Source organism: Ursus americanus, chromosome 17 (assembly GCF_024610735.1).
Source record: "Ursus americanus isolate L20-20 chromosome 17, mUrsAme1.1.p, whole genome shotgun sequence".
Lineage (NCBI taxonomy): Eukaryota > Metazoa > Chordata > Mammalia > Carnivora > Ursidae > Ursus > Ursus americanus.
Genome location: NC_142143.1, coordinates 49,850,191 through 49,868,796, shown reverse-complemented (window position 1 = coordinate 49,868,796; position 18,606 = coordinate 49,850,191). Strand labels below are relative to the sequence as shown.

At 37.1% G+C, this 18,606-nt stretch overlaps 1 protein-coding gene across 2 annotated transcripts in view; it reads left to right on the top strand.

Annotated features, from left to right (window-relative positions):
* Positions 1 to 18,606, top strand: part of XPOT (exportin for tRNA) — a 41,830-nt gene that overhangs the window by 9,888 nt on the left and 13,336 nt on the right. For both annotated transcript variants that reach the window (XM_087869000.1, XM_045789669.2), the window contains exons 4-19: positions 938 to 994; positions 1,666 to 1,735; positions 2,445 to 2,663; positions 5,094 to 5,278; positions 5,599 to 5,767; positions 6,923 to 7,159; positions 8,467 to 8,505; positions 8,624 to 8,686; positions 9,657 to 9,781; positions 10,485 to 10,629; positions 10,779 to 10,898; positions 11,263 to 11,357; positions 11,928 to 11,997; positions 14,466 to 14,704; positions 15,813 to 16,098; positions 17,019 to 17,208. In XM_087869000.1, coding sequence (XP_087725126.1) covers positions 938 to 994; positions 1,666 to 1,735; positions 2,445 to 2,663; positions 5,094 to 5,278; positions 5,599 to 5,767; positions 6,923 to 7,159; positions 8,467 to 8,505; positions 8,624 to 8,686; positions 9,657 to 9,781; positions 10,485 to 10,629; positions 10,779 to 10,898; positions 11,263 to 11,357; positions 11,928 to 11,997; positions 14,466 to 14,704; positions 15,813 to 16,098; positions 17,019 to 17,208 — 2,309 coding nt within the window. The remainder of the gene's footprint in view (positions 1 to 937; positions 995 to 1,665; positions 1,736 to 2,444; positions 2,664 to 5,093; positions 5,279 to 5,598; positions 5,768 to 6,922; positions 7,160 to 8,466; positions 8,506 to 8,623; positions 8,687 to 9,656; positions 9,782 to 10,484; positions 10,630 to 10,778; positions 10,899 to 11,262; positions 11,358 to 11,927; positions 11,998 to 14,465; positions 14,705 to 15,812; positions 16,099 to 17,018; positions 17,209 to 18,606) is intronic.

Below are 18,606 nucleotides of genomic sequence, written 5' to 3'. Positions count from 1 at the left end.
TTTTTTTTTTAAGATCTGGCTTTTAATTAAAGGATTCCTGTAGTTTATTTTTGAGTGGAAAATATAAGTCTTGTATAATTCATTAAGGCTTCAGTGTCATCCATGTTAAGAATAGAAACCATAAGTTCTTAAAAGAGGTGCTGATTAAACCTAACTTAAAACTTTCAAAGATTAAGTTTCATCTTCTTGTGTGTGAAATTATTTTGTTTAGTTAATTCATGTAGTCTAGGTTAAGATATTGTCTATTCTTATATTGACCAGTTAGCTTTATATATGACTAAGCCTGGTCCAAACCAACTACCTTGGATGAACAGATCGCTGTTCACTAAAGAGATTTTGTCAGGGATTGTAGCTGGCCTACAGCCACTCTGCATCACCCCTGTAGAGACCTTGAGAGTAGATAATTGCTAGATCTGATTTTTGCTCCCTTTATATAAGGGCAGTGTGTTTGTAACTTGGTTTTCTGTATAAATTTTGAGGCTGAACTGCCAGTCTGAGTGAGCCTGCTCGTTTTGGATTTGGCTGCAATGGACTGTGTAGGATTGAATTTTAGGTATCACTTCAGTTACCATCTCTGATTTGACTCAATCTCCGGCTCTGTGGCCATTTGTCATTTTATACCCAGCCTTTCTATTGTAAAGTGTAGGAGTGGTTCCAGTAATCCTAACACCTAGAATTTAGGGGAATTCCTTCTGTTTGCAAAGCAGTATACTTAAGGTGAATCTTAATTTTTTTCATTTTTTTGCTTGTCGGATTTAATGGTACTATTGAGCATGGAATAATTAAGTTCTAAACAGTGTAATAAATGAGATCGTTAAGTAGAAAGTGTAAGTCAGAGGTCTTGTTTGAGAAACTTCAGCTGTGTTTCACTAGTACTTTTGATTTGTTTTTTCTACATTATATCCTGCTTATCTGATTTTCCTCTTTTCTTTTTCAGTGATGATCACATAAAGTTTTTCTGCTTTCAAGTACTAGAACATCAAGTTAAATACAAGTAAGTCTTTTCTGACTGTTTTGACTCTGAAATTTATGGGGAGAGGTCATTTTTTAAATTAGTTTTTCTCTCTTTGGGAAAATCATAATACAGACTGTAAATTGAGAGTGTATGAGATACATCCAGTTTATAGATGTAGTTTTGATTTGTCCCAAAGTGTTTTAGAAATACTGAGTTAACTGGTTACATATTAAAAATCCAGACGTTCCACAGAAAAAATTCATTTTGATCTTCTCTGAAAAAATCGGATCTAGCAACACTATGCCCATTTCTACATGCCAACTCTGTTAGATGTTAGTGGCAGCATGGCCACTGATATTTAGAGTGCCTGCCTTAAAGAAGCAGAAACGGTGAATCAATGCTCAGAGGACCCTTCGTTTGCCTATTGATTTATTCTATAAGTCACAGACCTCAAAATGTAGACATATTTCCATTTGAGAAATTCCACTGCTGTCATTTTGTTTTAACATGAACTGGACCACAATTGCAAACTAAGGTAATGACACTACCTGCCAGGCCCACCCCTGTCTTTTCTTGAAAGCATGATGAGAAGCATTATCGATTTATTTTAGGAAATTTTAAGTTTCCTTTTCAAATATACAAGGCTGTTACTTTTTAAACCACAGACACCAAATATAGCTGTTATTATTTTTCTTCTCTATTTTGAACAGATATTCAGAACTAACTACTGTTCAACAACAACTAATTAGGGAGACGCTCATATCTTGGCTTCAAGCTCAGGTAAAATAGTAATTTCATTCAGTACCTTAAATTACCAGATATTTAAATTTTTAGTTTTGTAAGAGTTTAGAACTTTACCTCAAAAATGTTGATCACTTATCCTCCCTTTGATCCCAGACCTTTTTTAGGAAGTGCTGATATCAAAGATCTTGGGTATATGAAAACTTAGCAATAACTTAAAATTCTATCAGTATCTGAAACTTTCATGCTTTCCATGACACATTGTTGAAACCTTGGGTTTAAGGTGGGGTTTGTTTTTTTTTTTTAACTACTTGACAAAAACAGATTTTTGTTCACTCCTAAAGGTGAGCCCTTTACAAGAGAGTCATTAGAGTTCTTTTTCACATTATGTTCTTTTTTGTTAATTTTAACCTTAACATACAAAATAGTAATGTAGCTAGAATTGTTATTTTCCTTATAGAGCAAACAGAAGAAAAACAGTTTAGTAGAACCAAAAACTAGTAAAATTCTGCACGTGAAACTTTTCTTTAAAAGTGTAAGAATAAGAAGCAAACAGAGTACATTTGTTTGTTTTCCATCTGGGTAAGCACTTAAATACTTCGGTAATTTTCTAGCACAGTTGTTGCACAGCTGATCTAGACCATGTTGAGGCTTGGTGAGTTTTTGCCTATTGATGATAAATAGGAGAATAGCGTGTTTGAGACTTTCCGACTTATATTTAATTTCATGGACAATTTCTCTTTGTCAGATGCTGAATCCCCAACCAGAGAAGACCTTTATACGAAATAAAGCAGCCCAAGTCTTCGCCTTGCTTTTTGTTACAGAATATCTCACTAGGTGGCCCAAGTTTTTTTTTGACGTTCTCTCAGTAGTGGACCTAAACCCAAGGGGAGTAGATCTGTACCTCCGGATCCTCATGGCTGTGGACTCCGAGTTGGTGGATCGCGATGTGGTACATACATCAGAGGCAAGTAACTTCCCACGAACGGGTAGTTTTTAGTGCAGAACAGGAAGTTTTTCTTTGGAGACAAATTTTCTGTTCTTCCTGGGTTTTTTTTTTTTTTAAGTTTGTTCATTTTTTTAGTAATCTCTATACCCAGCGTGAGGCTCAAACTCACAACCCCAAGATCAAGAGTCACATGCTCTTCTGACTGAGCCAGCCAGGCACCCTCAAATTTTTTTTAATAATTCTAAATTAAGGGACGCCTGGGTGGCTTGGTTAAGCATCTGTCTTCAGCTCAGGTCGAGCCTGCATCAGGCTTTCTGCTCAGCAGGGAGTCTACTTCTCCCTCTCCATCTGCCTGTCGCTCTGCCTGCTTATGTTCTCTCTGTCAAATAAATAAAATCTTAAAAAAAAAATTCTAAATTCACCCAACTTACTTTATTTTTTTTTAAGCAGACTCCACACCCAATGTGAAACTTGAACTCATGACCGTGAGATCAAGAGTCACATGTTCTACCAACTGAGCCAGCCAGGCGCCTCTAAATTCACCCAGCATTTTGAATTTTGTTCTACAAAAGAGCTTGAACTGGGCTTCTTTTTCCCCAAGTGTATGTTGAAATTGAGGCTTGGTGAGTTTAGTTACTTTAGATTTTTTTAACTATGAAAGCATTTTCTCCAATAAAATACACAAATTGGTTCTGTTTTATGAATTTTGGAGAAATGTGGTCTGTATTTACTACTGCTGTACAGTTACTGAGTGAGGAGGAATCATTGCTTATAAATCTGCTAGTTTCTTCTGTGTTCTCAGTCATAAAGCCCATCCATCACCTTAGTCTTTCTTTATTCATTATCCAATATAACTTTCTCCTTATTCTTAACACAAAAGAAGTTGCTTGATTCAAAAAAGAAGAAAAGAAAAAGAAAAAAAATTGCTTGATTCAAATGTGTATAATAACTTAAGGTCATTATATGTTAGACATACTTACAACTTTAAAGGTTAGTATGCGTTTAAATTATTGCCATTCCTGAGACGCCTGGGTGGCTCAGTTGGTTAAGCGTCAAACTCCTAATTTTGGCTCAGGTCATGGTCTCAGGGTCATGAGATCGAGCCCTGCATTGGGCTCTGGTCTGGGCATGGAGCCTGCTTAAGAGTCTCTCTCGGCTGGGGCGCCTGGGTGGCACAGTGGTTGAGCGTCTGCCTTCGGCTCAGGGCGTGATCCTGGCGTTATGGGATCAAGCCCCACATCAGGCTCCTCTGCTATGAGCCTGCTTCTTCCTCTCCCACTCCCCCTGCTTGTGTTCCCTCTCTCGCTGGCTGTCTCTATCTCTGTCAAATAAATAAATAAAATCTTAAAAAAAAAAAAAAGAGTCTCTCTCGGGGCGCCTGGGTGGCTCAGTCAGTGAGGCATCTGCCTTTAGCTCAGGTAATGATCCCAGAGTCCTGGGATCAGGCTTCCTGTGTTGGGGCTCCCTGCTTAGGGAGGGAGTCTGTTTATCCCTCTGCTCCTCCCCTCGCTTGCACGTGCTCTCTCTTTCTCTCAAATAAATACAATCTTTTTTTTTTTAAGATTCTCTTTCCCTTTCTCTCTCTCTCTCCCCTTTCCCTTTCCCTCTGCCCCTCACCCATCTCTCTTTCTCCCTCTCTCTCTCAAAAAAAAAAAAAAAAAAAATTATTGCCATTCTTGGAGCGTGTAGCTGGCTCAGTCGGTGGAACACGTGGCTCTTGACCTTGGGGTTGTTTGAGCCCCACGTTGGGTATAGAGATTACTTAAAATCTCTTAAAAAATAAAAAATCATTGCTATTCTTGCAGAATTTATAGAGATGCTGATTCACTATGTTGTACACCTGAAACTAATGTGATGTCTTGTGTCCACTATACTCAAAAAAATTTCTTTTAATTAAAAACAAATTTCCATTCCCTTAAGTAGTTTAAATATCATGTTTGCGGGGCACCTGGGTGGCTCAGTCATTAAACGTCTGCTTTCAGCTCAGGTCATGATCCCAGGGTCCTGGGATCAAGCCCCGCATCAGGCTCCCTGCCCAGTGGGAAGTCTGCTTCTTCCTCTCCACTCCCCCTGGTGGTGTTCCCTCTTTGGCTGTCTCTCTCTCTGTCCAATAAATAAATAAAATCTTTAAAAAATAAATAGCATGTTTGCATAATATTGAGAAGTACCTTTTATCATGTGCTTTAGATTTCTAACTAATGCTTATTTATAGTTTGTGTTTAATAAGAAATTAAATCTGGCTCTGAGGAATACAATGGAAAAAGGAAATTAAAAGAATCACAGGAAATGATTTTAGAGTTGATAAGTAGGAAATAGTGGCAGGGAATGTGTTAACAAGTCTAGAAGTTTAATTGTGAGGAAATTACTGTGTGCAACTAGTCAGATGTCAAAAGTTAGTGCGATAATCTACTTTGCACATAAGGTGTTTTGTTTTCTTTTGTTTTTTAGGAGGCCCGTAGGAATACTCTAATAAAAGATACCATGAGGGAGCAGTGCATTCCAAACTTGGTGGAATCATGGTACCAAATTTTACAAAATTACCAGTATACTAATTCAGAAGTGACATGTCAGTGCCTTGAAGTAGTTGGGGCTTATGTCTCGTGGATAGACTTATCCCTTATAGCCAATGATAGGTAAGTATGCTTATAGTTTTAAAGATAGAAACCTATAAAGTACAGGGGCGCCTGGGTGGCTCAGTCATTAGGCATCTGCCTTCAGCTCAGGGCGTGATCCTGGCATTCTGGGATCGAGCCCCACATCAGGCTCCTCTGCTGGGAGGCTGCTTCTTCCTCTCTCATTCCCCCTGCTTGTGTTTCCTCTCTCGCTGGCTGTCTCTCTGTCAAATAAATAAATAAAATCTTTAAAAAAAAAAAAAAAAAGAAACCTACAAAGTACAGTATATAAAACTAATGAGTTTGAAAACATTGTAACTTTTTTTTCCTCCTATTGCTAGGTTTATAAATATGCTGCTAGGTCATATGTCAATAGAAGTTCTACGGGAAGAAGCATGTGACTGTTTATTTGAAATTGTAAATAAAGGAATGGATCCTGTTGATAAAATGAAACTAGTAGAATCTTTGTGTCAAGTGTTACAGTCTGCTGGGTTTTTCAGCATTGACCAGGTCAGTAAATTTATGTATGAAGTTTTGAGAATTGTAGAACAAAGTAGGACAGGTACTAATTTAAATATGCTTTCCTTTTCTTTACTTTTTTTTTTTTTTTTAATATTGTAAACTCTCCTTGACTGTAAGGAAACATTGTATCCAGAAAGCCATAATGTTATCTGTAGCATTGGCCTGGACAGTAGGTTATACCATTTCTTAAAGTTGAAGATCTGGGATAGTACCTGCAGTTCTGCATTTCTAACAAACTTCGAGTTGATTCTGATACTACTACTGGTCTATACTTTAAGTAGCAAGGAACTATACTATATATGTTTTGACCAAATCTAGATTTAGTTACAAAGGTTACGTTTTCACCATACTTTTGAATTGTTATTCATTTGAGCTGTTGGAGTTTAGCCCCAACAGAGTGAATGTGGTAAGTAATTTACAAACAGAATTTGAAGATTTTTTTTTTTTTTTTTACCCGTGACAGTGATAAAAAAAATTACTAAGAAATCTTTGTTTTGCTGTTAGGTCAGTAATACAGCTCTAGTGTTGTCCTTGCTGACAGAAGAATATTAGTGTTTTCTTACATTGCTAGTAATTGTCTTACTTAGTCTGTGGTAAAAGACCTAAAATGGTGAAGGTAGTATCTCTTTCTATAGGAGAACATCCTAAGGATAATGAATGAAAACAATCTGAAGGTTGAGTTCTGACTCTCACACTGGTCTGACCTTAGGCAGGTAGTTGTAACAGCAGTTCTCTCTCTTGCAGCGTAGTTAAGGCTCAAATTAAATAGTTTCAGAAAGGACTGTTATATAAGTTGTTACATATCATATTTACTAACTTGAGCAGTTTAGAAGGAAGGCTTTGAAACCACAGATATTTTTTTAAGCTTTTATGAGATTGGCAATATCTGCAGGTCTGTAACCATTAAAAGTTGCTTGAAAGAGTACAAGTGGTCAATAATAGTAGGATTCAAATTCTGGAAATTTTTCAGTCAAGGTGGTAGAATGGCTAAATGTCTAATGTTCAGAATTGGATTTTATAATTGGCACTTGATTCGTACTGAAGTTTAGAGCTTTTCTTCTTATGTGGGTGGTTTTTTTGTTTGTTGTTATTGTTTTTTATGTGGGTGGTTTTAAATTGAGGTCTCTTTCGATGGCTTAATAGGAAGAAGATGTTGACTTTCTAGCCAGATTTTCTAAGCTGGTAAATGGAATGGGACAGTCATTGATAGTTAGTTGGACTAAATTAATCAAGAATGGGGATATCAAGAATGCTCAAGAGGCACTACAAGCTATCGAAACAAAAGTGGCGCTGATGCTGCAGCTACTAATTCATGAGGATGATGACATCTCTTCTAACATTATTGGATTTTGTTACGATTATCTTCATATTTTGAAACAGGTGAGTCCTTGTTTTAATCTTTTTTACCCAGTAGATAATAGAGATGAGCCATAGAGAACTGTAAAATACAGGAAAAATGAAAGAAGAAAATACCCATAATTTACTAGCTAATGATATTTATTGTTAAATATTAACGTATGTCCATCTTTCCCTTGCCCCCAACTCAGCTTCTTAGCCAGAAAGTGGGAATAGCCAGTTCTAAAATTCACTATACTTTAACAAGCTTCGAATTAGCTACAGGTTTAGGTTATTTTTTCATTTTGAATCTGTGTTTATTTTTTTCTTTCCTTTTCTTTTTTCATTAAGTAGGCTCCACACCCAGCATGGAGCCCAGCACAGGCCTTGAACTCATGACCCAGAAATCAAGACCTGAGCCGAGATCAAGAGTCAGATACTTAACCGACTGAGCCACCCAGGCGCCCCTGTGTTTATTTCAAATATAGTAGAAATTTTGTTGAACATTTTTCATTATTTAAATTACATATACATCATTTCTTATAAACAGTTTTTTAAAGTTAAAAATTTTCCTTTGCAGAGTTGCTTCCAGTAAGAACTTAAAAAGTGGATGGTAGTAGTCTCCATATTATGGCGGGTAGCCTTTTAAAAATTAGTAATTTCCCATTATGTCATTAGCTGACAAAACCATTCCTATTTCTTACATTTGGTTAAGTCAAGCTTAAAATATTAGCTTCTGTATTATTATAAATGTAACACATGTCAGCCTACGTACCTTAAGAAATTTTAAGTAATGGGAAAGATATGAAGAAAGTAAAAATGACTCCTGGTAATCCCACTGTGTACCTCTTAACAGACCTCTAGCTTTTTTTGCCTTGTTTGAAAACAAGGGAAGACCATATTTTACTGTCCTATAAACTTCTTTGGTGAATATATTATAAATATCCTTAAAGTTGAACTTCATCTACGTGTCAAGTTATTTAGTAGGAATTGCTAGGTCTTAGATTAGGTGCATTTGAAATATAGAACGGTACTGCCAAACCTCCCTCCACGGAAGTTGTGTGCATGTTTAAAAGATCTTAATTGATTAGAAAAATATTTTGATGAGTGCCTGGGTGACTCACGTAGTTAAGAGTCTGCCTTGGGCTCAGGTCATGATCCTGGGGTCTTGGGATTGAGCCCGGAGTCAGGCTCCCTGCTCAGCGGGTAGTCTGCTTCTCCCTCTCCCTCCTCCCACACCCCGCTTGTGCTCCCTCTCAAATAAATAAAGTCTTAAAAAAGAAAAGAAAACTGTTTTGATAAGCGAGTGTAACTTTAGGAAACCTAATAAATTATTGCTTACTTTTTAACAGCTTCCAGTGCTCTCGGATCAGCAAAAAGCTAACGTAGAGGTAATTGACTTCTTTTGCCTATAAACTGATATCTGCTGTCTTTCTTGAAATATAGCTTAATTTCAAAGTATATCAAATTAAAGGAAACTGACAAAAGACATTTTATTCTTAATTTTAGGCAATCATGTTGGCCGTTATGAAAAAACTGACTTATGATGAAGAATATAACTTTGAAAATGAGGTAAGAATTTTACATTAGGGAGAAATCTGTTTTAATTCATTATTTACTTACCGCAAGTTAACATTTTAAGTTTTGATTATTTTAGAGTCCTTTAAAATAAGAAGTATTTTAACAATCACTCTTGTTTATCATTGACTTCAACCTTAGGTGAAATGAGTAGAAGCTTCATAAGCCTTCACAATACCTTCAAAAAATACCTTTTTGGTGTTTTGTCCCTTCTTAAAGCACTTTGTAGCATTGAGCTTTGTAAAATATTGACAGTATCATTGGTGATCATATCTCACTTTGTATTTAATAAGAGTGATGAGTCGAAGCCTGGTCAGTGGACCTCAGATCATAAGTGTCTGTGGGAGAGTGGGAATGAGTCACTTTACTCTCTGGACTAGTTCCATTCGTAAGTCTTGTCCAGGGTTGCTAGCGAGTCAGTTTACCCTCAAGCACAAGGATCATCAGCTGCTTTCTATCAACTCAGGCATCACCTACACTGTTTTGCACCGTGCTGAGAGTTCAGTTCCCCACCTGAACTTTGGATTCAAAAACTTTGGACTGTAAAAACATAACAGTGATGATAACCAACACATTATGCAATTACAAAGAGCCAGGCTTGATATATATATCTTCATTCATAGGGTATTACAAGATACGAGGAGTATGAATAAAGTGGTGAAGTTCGCATAAAGCCCAGCATGAACCCATTCTGGCTCTAGATTCTTGTCCTTAACCCCCTGCCTATACTGTTTCTGTCTCTAGGCTTTTGAGATCTAGGGCTGTGTTTAGAAATGCTTATTTGTGGGCAGGACAGGAAAGGCTACTAAACATAGTAAGTTGTCCTGTGTAAATAAATGTTAATGAAAAAATAAAAATACATACTAAATTTAGAAATGCAGGAAACTATATGAGAACTAACCATTTACATAAATTTTTTATGGTCTTTTAAGTTTTAAAATAAGAATTTAAAAATATATCTTAGGGTGAAGATGAAGCCATGTTTGTAGAATATAGAAAACAACTGAAGTTATTGTTGGACAGGCTTGCTCAAGTTTCACCAGAGTTACTGCTGGCTTCTGTGCGCAGAGTTTTCAGTTCTACACTGCAGTAAGTTTGTTACTGTTTTTGTCATGAGTCTACCGCTTTCCTTTTCTCTGTGATAATGGTCTACAATAAATGATTCATATAACTTACTAATCTTTGTTACTTATTAAGATCTTACATGGATCTCTGAAGCAATGCACTTGTCTCCATTTATCTTTTTTTTAATTTCAGTGTAGTTAACATAAAGTGTTAATATTCGTTTCAGGTGTACAATATAGTGATTCAACAATTTTATACATCGTTTATTGCTTATCATAAGTGTACTCTTAATCCCCGTCACCTATTTCACTCATCGCCCCACTTACGTCCCCTGTGGTAACCATCTGTTCTCTGTCATTAAGAGTCTGTGTTTTGGTTTGTCTGTTTTTCCTCTTGGTTCCTCTGTTTTGTTTCTTAAATTCCACATATGAGTGAAACATAGGGTATTTGTTGTTCTCTGACTGGCTTCTTTCCCTTAGCATAATACACTATAGCTCCATCCATATTAATGTTGTCCCCATTTATCATGACCCTTGTGGGGAAATACTGCTCTTTGGAATGTAAACAATGAAGTGGGTCACATCAGTTATTTCTAATTTTATTATGTAAATTTTGTTGCCTGTTCAAATTAATAATTGCTGTGACTTCTTAATAATTAAAGAGGCTTTTGTTGGTATTATATAAAATGTTTATATTCAGGTCTCACATACATACTCTCTTTTGGTAGGAATTGGCAGACTACACGTTTTATGGAAGTTGAAGTAGCAATAAGATTGCTGTATATGTTGGCAGAAGCTCTTCCAGTATCTCATGGTGCTCACTTCTCAGGTGATGTTTCAAAAGCTAGTGCTTTGCAGGATATGATGCGAACTGTAAGTATACTACAGATAATTTATTTTGAACATAATTTTCTGTTTTCACTTTAAGCTGGTGGGAGTTCCTTAATTTAGCATCTGTTAATTCTGGGGCATTTTGATGTTACAATGAATAAGGACAGATTTCTTAACTTTTTCCTGCCCAGTTGGTAACATCAGGAGTTAGTTCTTATCAGCATACATCTGTGACATTGGAGTTCTTCGAAACCGTTGTTAGATACGAAAAGTTTTTCACAGTTGAACCTCAACACATTCCATGTGTACTAGTAAGTATACATTCATTCTCCGTATCTGGGATCTTTTTTTTTCCAGGTATTTCAGCTAATGAGCAGATAGGATTCTGTCTTTATAACTTTTCCTAGAGCCAAAAGTTCTCAGAAACTCTTGACTATACTGACACCAACCTCTCCTCTCTTTCTTTAAAATGGACAGTGTCTGGCTTAATCAGTCATCTAAAACAAGTCCTCAAGGGCCTGTTGGTGTCCTCAAGGATTACTTGTTATATATACCTGGTTCCTGCCTTCCAGGAGCTAAGAAGTAAAATTTGATACGAACAAAAATATATTGTGACGATACCAATAAAAATTTTAAGTAAGTGTAGAAATAGTAAAAGTGTCTCTGTTTCTTTAGATGGCTTTCTTAGATCATAGGGGTCTGCGGCATTCTAGTGCGAAAGTACGGAGCAGAACTGCTTACCTGTTTTCCAGATTTGTCAAATCTCTGAAGTAAGTACTAAATGTCAGCTGTTATGTTTACTTTTTGTTTTTAAGATGGTTAAAATGAGACCCTATAAATTATTTTCTGAAAGCCTGTGGTAGATTCGGTTTTTGTCCTAAGGCTTTTTTTTTTAATCAAGTTTTCTTTTTTGATATCATAATGCTAATGACTTACTGTTCAGTAGCCAGATTCATCACTGCAAAATGGTTTGCTTGCATACTTTTATATATAACCCCTGTCATCACTAATGACATTAGTTATTTATTTAACCGACAGTTTTATTGCTGTAGATTACTCTGTGACTTCTTTGAAATTCTAAAGAATGTATTTCTTGAAAATAAACTTTTTGACCTTTCTGTTTTGTATTGTTTTTTACTAGTACCATTTTCTGGTATGAACACTACCTTATAAGGCATATAAGGTTGTAATTTTTAAAAAATCCTAGCTTGTCTTAATGATCACATCTGACTAGCTTAGAATTGAACTTTTTTTTTAGTTTCATCCTTTTTAAAAGGAATTTGGTATTTTGAGTACGATGGTTTATGTAACTGTGATTTTTCTTTTTTGCCTTTATTCAGTAAACAAATGAATCCTTTCATTGAGGATATTCTGAATAGAATACAAGATTTACTAGAGCTTTCTCCACCTGTAAGTATTTATCTTTCCAAATTATAGATTTTCCCCAAGTATCTTTGATGCCACACATGCCTTTAGCCTTCAATGCTAATGCCTTGTGGGCAGTTTTCTTAATGGAGGGTGGTGGTGGCAGGAATGAGAGGTTGTGTACAAGGATTAGTTATTTCTGTTTACTAAAATTCTGTTGATACTAGCAAACAAAGTGTAGTAATAGAATTAATAAAAACGGAGGGGCACCTGAATGACACAGTCAGTTACGCGTCCAACACGTGGTTTTTGCTTGGGTCATGATCTCAGGTTTGTGGGATCGAGCCCTCCGTCAGGCTCTTCACTCAGCACAGAGTTTGCTTGAGCTTCTCTCTCCCTCCCTCTCTGTTCCCCCACCAAAATAAATAAATAAATCATAAAAAATAAAAAGAATAGAAATGGAAAAGAGTTGACTGATAAATTTAGCAGAGTGAGATATGGTCTGCTCTCTCTGTTGAATGTGAAGTATTTTATAGAAAAGGGAAAAATTCAATTTCTAAATTATTTCCTGTTTAGTATAAGATCATATTAGCCATTCTAAGTGACTGCTACCATTGGATTGACTTTTGGGGGTAATTTAAGGCTTTGGGTAAAGTTTACATGCTGGTTGATATTTTGGTATTCATTTCACAAGAAATAATTAAGCTGAGACACTTTGTAACTATGTTTTGACTGCTGTGTGTTTTTGTACACTGACATTGACTCATTTCGATGAAAGTTGCTACCAGAGCAGCCACTTGAGAAATGTTAAACATTTCTAGATAGAAATAGAAATACTTCTATCTAGAAATAATTTCTAGATAGAATAGAAAATACTTCTGTTCTTGGGGCGCCTGGGTGGCACAGCGGTTAAGCGTCTGCCTTCGGCTCAGGGCGTGATCCCGGCGTTGTGGGATCGGGCCCCACATCAGGCTCCTCAGCCTGCTTCTTCCTCTCCCACTCCCCCTGCTTGTGTTCCCTCTCTCGCTGGCTGTCTCTATCTCTGTCAAATAAATAAAATCTTTAAAAAAAAAAAAGAAAATACTTCTGTTCTTTTAAGTAAATAGCAGTATTTAGAGTATGGTGGTTACATAATTTCACTGCATGAAAGATTACCCATGAATTATGTGGTTAAATTACAAAGAGAATCTTTAAAAATAATAAGATTATTTATTCATTTGAGACAGAAAGATAGAGCATGAGCAGGGGGAGAGGCAGAGGGAGAAGCAGACTCCCTGCCAGGCTGGGAGACTGACCTGGGGCTCTATCCCAGGACCTGGAGATCATGACCCAGCAGAAAGCAGATGCTTGACCATCTGAGCCACCCAGGCACTACTTAAGTCTGGATTTTTTTTTTTTTTTTTTAAGATTTTATTTATTTATTTGTCAGGGCACAAGTAGGGGGAGCGGCAGACAGAAGCTGTCTCCCCACCAAGCAAGGAGCATGATGTGGGACTTGATCCCAGGAACCAGGGATCATGACCTGAGCTGAAGGCAGACGCTTAACCAACTGAGCCACCCAGACGTCCATCAGTCTAGATTTTTATGTAATTTTTTTTTTTAAGATTTTATTTATTTATTTGACAGAGATAGAGACAGCCAGCGAGAGAGGGAACACAAGCAGGGGGAGTGGGAGAGGAAGAAGCAGGCTCATAGCGGAGGAGCCTGATGTGGGGCTCGATCCCAGAACGCCGGGATCACGCCCTGAGCCGAAGGCAGATGCTTAACCACTGTGCCACCCAGGCGCCCCAAGATTCTCTCTCTTTCTTAAAAAAAAAAATATATATATATGTAAAAAATAATAAAACTCATTAACAGGAATTTACCAGTATGTGAGATATTTACTTGTGCTTAAATGAGAGCTATTTCTTTATTTGCAGTCTTATTTTCTAATGTTTTAAAGGAAAACTTGCTGTGTGTGTGTGTGGATTTATTGTGTGGTTTTTATTGTTAGTTCTTTTTTTTAAGATTTTATTTATTTGAGAGAGAGCGAGCATGAGCAAGGAGAGAGAGAAGCAGACTCCCATGCTGAGAAGGGAGCCCGACGTGGGGCTTGATCCCAGGACCCTGAGATCACGACCCGAGCTGAAGGCAGACGCTTAACCAACTGAGCCACCCAGGCGCCCCTCAAAGCACCTTTGTACATCTCATTTTTAGTCTCATAACAGTTGTACAAATAAGATTTTTACAAAAGAAAACAAGAAGGCTAACTAAAATTAGGATATGGTAATTTCTATGGTAATTTGCGAAGTTTTATCAAGGGTAGAATTAAGCCCATGACCTTTTGACCTCGAATTCAGTTTTCTTTCCATTATATGGTCCTAGGAGAAAATTTGTTTTTTTAAGTACTTGATCTACTTTTTAATAATGAGTTGATGTGATTTTATCTCTTATGTCTGTTGGACTTACTGTGCTTAAATGAGAGGGACTGAATGAACAATGATAAACACCAAGAGGACTAAATTTCTTTCTAGGAGAATGGTTACCAGTCTTTGTTGAGCAGCGATGATCAACTGTTTATTTATGAGACAGCCGGAGTGCTGATTGTTAATAGTGAATATCCAGCTGAACGGAAACAGGCCTTAATGAGAAATCTATTAACCCCACTAATGGAGAAGTTTAAAATTCTGTTAGAAAAATTGATGCTGGCACAAGATGAAGAAAGACAGGCATCACTAGCAGATTGTCTGAACCATGCTGTTGGATTTGCCAGGTGAGTGTAATTAGAATCAAAACTGTAAATGGAGTGTCTGTAGACACAGAACCATTTACTTGGATCTTTTAGAATTGGGCACACACATCCATGTTTCGAAAACTGAATTGTCGAGAGAATTATCTAAACCCTTCTTCTCTAAATCCAGTGAATTAGATGATTTAGCTGAAGAAGGGAATATATCACATAACATTCTGCGTTTCTGGTATGACAGCTGTCTAAATCCTTAACTCCTCTGACTTCTTGAGTATAAATTGATCGTGTATTTAGGGGGATTTAGCTGAAGAGTTTTTTGGTTTTGTTTTTCAAAAGATTGTATCTATTTATCTGTCAGAGAGAGAGCACAACCAGGGGGAGCGGTGAGCAGAGGGAGAAGCAGGCTCCCCGTCGAGCAAGGACCCGATGCAGGGCTTAATCCCAGGACTCTGGGATCATGACCTGAGCCAAAGGCAGATGCTTAACCAACTGCGCCACCGAGGTGTCCCTGGCGGAAGAGTTTACATAACAGTGACATATTGGGACATCTTGGATCAGTTTTGAGGCTTCTTTTTAGCTCTCTCATTGTGTCCTGAGGACTGCCCAACCTGCCTTTTCTTTCTCTCTGCCCCTACATGTTATTGGCACACCGTAACAGTGTGAACGTTGTCGTGATTGCTAATAAGAAGCTGCACAGAGAAATTGCACTGCGCAGTACTCCAGTGCAAAAGCTCATGTTAGGCTGCGGAAATAACTTGGTTCTAAAGATTGTTTTCTAAATTTAAATCAGTAGTTTGCAGATTGTCTAGTACAGCCCAGTCATAGTAGTGGGGTTGGTTTTTTTCCCTCCTCTTCTCTGCATACTTTATCAGTAGGATTTTAGTAAAACATCTAGGTGGGTTCTCATTTGAAGGCTTATATTCATTACCTCCCGTTCATTTAATTTGAACCCTTTCTGGAATGGCAACTGGAAGCAGTAGTATACAAATAACCATCTTGGCTAAAGATACAAGCAGTTGTGACAGAAAATAAGTATCAGTTGTGTAATTGGTTGTGCATTATTTTTCATTACTCCATAAAACTTTTATTAAAGCATAAAGTTAAAACAAGTTGCCTGATTTTGCTTGTGTAGCCGAACCAGCAAAGCTTTCAGCAACAAGCAGACCGTGAAACAGTGTGGCTGTTCCGAAGTTTATCTGGACTGTTTACAGACGTTCTTGCCAGCCCTCAGTTGTCCCTTGCAAAAGGATATTCTCAGAAGTGGAGTTCGTACTTTCCTTCATCGGATGATTATTTGCCTAGAGGAAGAAGTTCTTCCATTCATCCCATCTGCCTCAGAACACATGCTCAAAGATTGTGAAGCAAAAGACCTCCAGGAGTTCATTCCTCTTATCAACCAGATCACAGCCAAATTTAAGGTACCACAGACCTTTAGGGCTCAGAGAATTTCCTGACTTACAAATTAGATATGTTGATCTTTAGATACATTTTGGCATTTGCCCTTGGTTTTGTTCTGTTTTGTTTTTTTTTAATAGAAGTCACTTGAGGGCATGGACCGTAGATATTGTTGTCATCTCCAGTGTCTGGCATACTGCCTGACACATAGGTCATGCTTAATGGATGTTTTCATAAAAACAAATCTTACCTGTTCTGTGCAAAAGAAAAGAGTCTGCTATTTTAGAAAAGCAAATGAAAACAGCATTGAGTACTAAAATGTCTGGAGGTAAATAAAAACTTGTAACTTGGGTGCCCAGGCAGGAGTTGAAAGTCAGTTTTCTTGTACAAGGAAATGTCAACCAAGTATCAGCTGGCTAATAAAAATGGCTAACACATAGTGCTTTCCGTTCAAAGTCCGTTCTCCACCTTTTTTTTGCACATTAATTCATTCGATCCTCCTAACAGCCCTAGAGATAACTGTTGTATTTAATAGACAAAGAAATTGAAGCAATTTGCATCAAGTCACATAAAGCCTTGAGAGCCCAATCCTATAAATTCTACTTATAATTTAACAATAGAATTCATTTCTTGATAATTTAAATTTGAAAATATTCTATGGTGATATTTGATTGTGAAATGTATCTGAATCCCTATTATTTTAACCTGAATCTTGAACTATAGGAAATGAGTTGAACTTAACAATTTTGAAGAATTCAATAATGTATATACTTTAATACAGATTTTTGTCCTAATATTGATATTTGCCAACAGAATTATGTAAATATATATCCTAAATAGAAACTCTGGATAAAGGCTTTATGTAAAATGTGTTTTTCAAAATTTCATATTTATATTTATCTTTCACGTTTCTGGAATAGTAATTTTTGTCTTTTATCTTCAGATACAGGTATCTCCATTTTTACAGCAAATGTTCATGCCTCTCCTTCATGCAATTTTTGAGGTATTGCTCCGACCAGCAGAAGAAAATGACCAGTCTGCTGCTTTAGAGAAGCAAATGTTGCGAAGAAGTTACTTTGCTTTCCTGCAAACAGTCACAGGCAGTGGAATGAGCGAGGTCATAGCAAATCAAGGTGGGGCGCCGAGATTATCTGCTTGAGGCCTTGCTGTTGTGTGTCAGTATGAGCAAGAGCTAGTTGAAGTATGTTTGCCCCTGGGGCAACAGTTCATTATTATCAAGGTGGGAATCAATTTCATGTAGAGGACCTTAAAATTAATTTGTCTTCAGTCCCTTTTTCCTGGGGCAGTATTCTTTAATTGATTCCTCAGTGGTGTAAATAGCATGGTGGCAGCTTGCCGGCATTGACCTGACAGTTGAGTCTTACGGGCCAATTTGTCTTTTTGAAATTAAAAAATAAATGGGACTGTATTGATCAACATAGAGAATTTTGCTATGCAAGAAATCCAGAGGGCAAAATAATAAGGGATTAGCTTTCAGTGTTTTATGCTTAAAATTTAGGAGCCCAGTTAACAAAAATTGAGGGATCTTATCAATTCTGTAAATGCTTTTGTCTCGTTACACTATATGAAGTGAGAACTTCACATTCTACAAAGCCAGTATTACCTTGATTCCAAAACCAAAGACCCCACTAAAAAGGAGAACTATAGGCCAATATCCCTGAGGAACATGGATACAGATAAATATCTGTATTTTCTGTAAGTTCTCAATAAAATACTAGCAAAGCGAATTTAGCAGTACCTTAAAAGAATTATTCATCACGATCAAGTAGGATTTATTCCTGGGTTGTAGAAGTGGTTCAATATTTGTAAGTCAATCAGTGTGATACGTGATATTAATAAAAGGAGGATAAGAACTGTATAATCCTGTCAATAGAGAAAGCATTTGACAAAATACAGTATCTTTTCCTGATAAAAACCCTTCAACAAGGGACGCCTGGGTGGCTCAGATGGTTGGGCGTCTGCCTTCAGCTTGGGTCATGATCTGCGGGTCCTGGGATCGAGCCCTGTGTCAGGCTCCCAGTTCAGCGGGGAGTCTGCTTCTCTCTCTGCCTCTCCCCCTGCTTGTGCTCTCTCTCTCAAATGAATAAATGAAATCTTACAAAAAAAAAAAATCTCAGCAAAGTAGGGATAAAGGTAACATACCTCAGCATCATAAAGGCCATATACGAAATATGCACACTTAATACTATCCTTGATGGTGAAAGACAGAGCTTTTCCCCTATGGTCAGGAACAAGACAGGGATATCCACTCTCACCATTACTATTTAACGTAGTACTGGGAGTCTTAGCCTCAGCCATCAGATGACAAAAAAAATAAAAGGCATCCAGATTGGCAAGGAAGAAGTCAAGCTTTCACTATTTGCAGACAACATGATGCTCTATGTAGAAAACCCAAAAGACTCCACCAAAAAAATTTCTAGAACTCATACAGGAATTCAGCAAAGTCACAGAACATAAAATCAATGTGTAGAAATATGTTGCGTTTCTATACGCCAATAACAAAGCAGCAG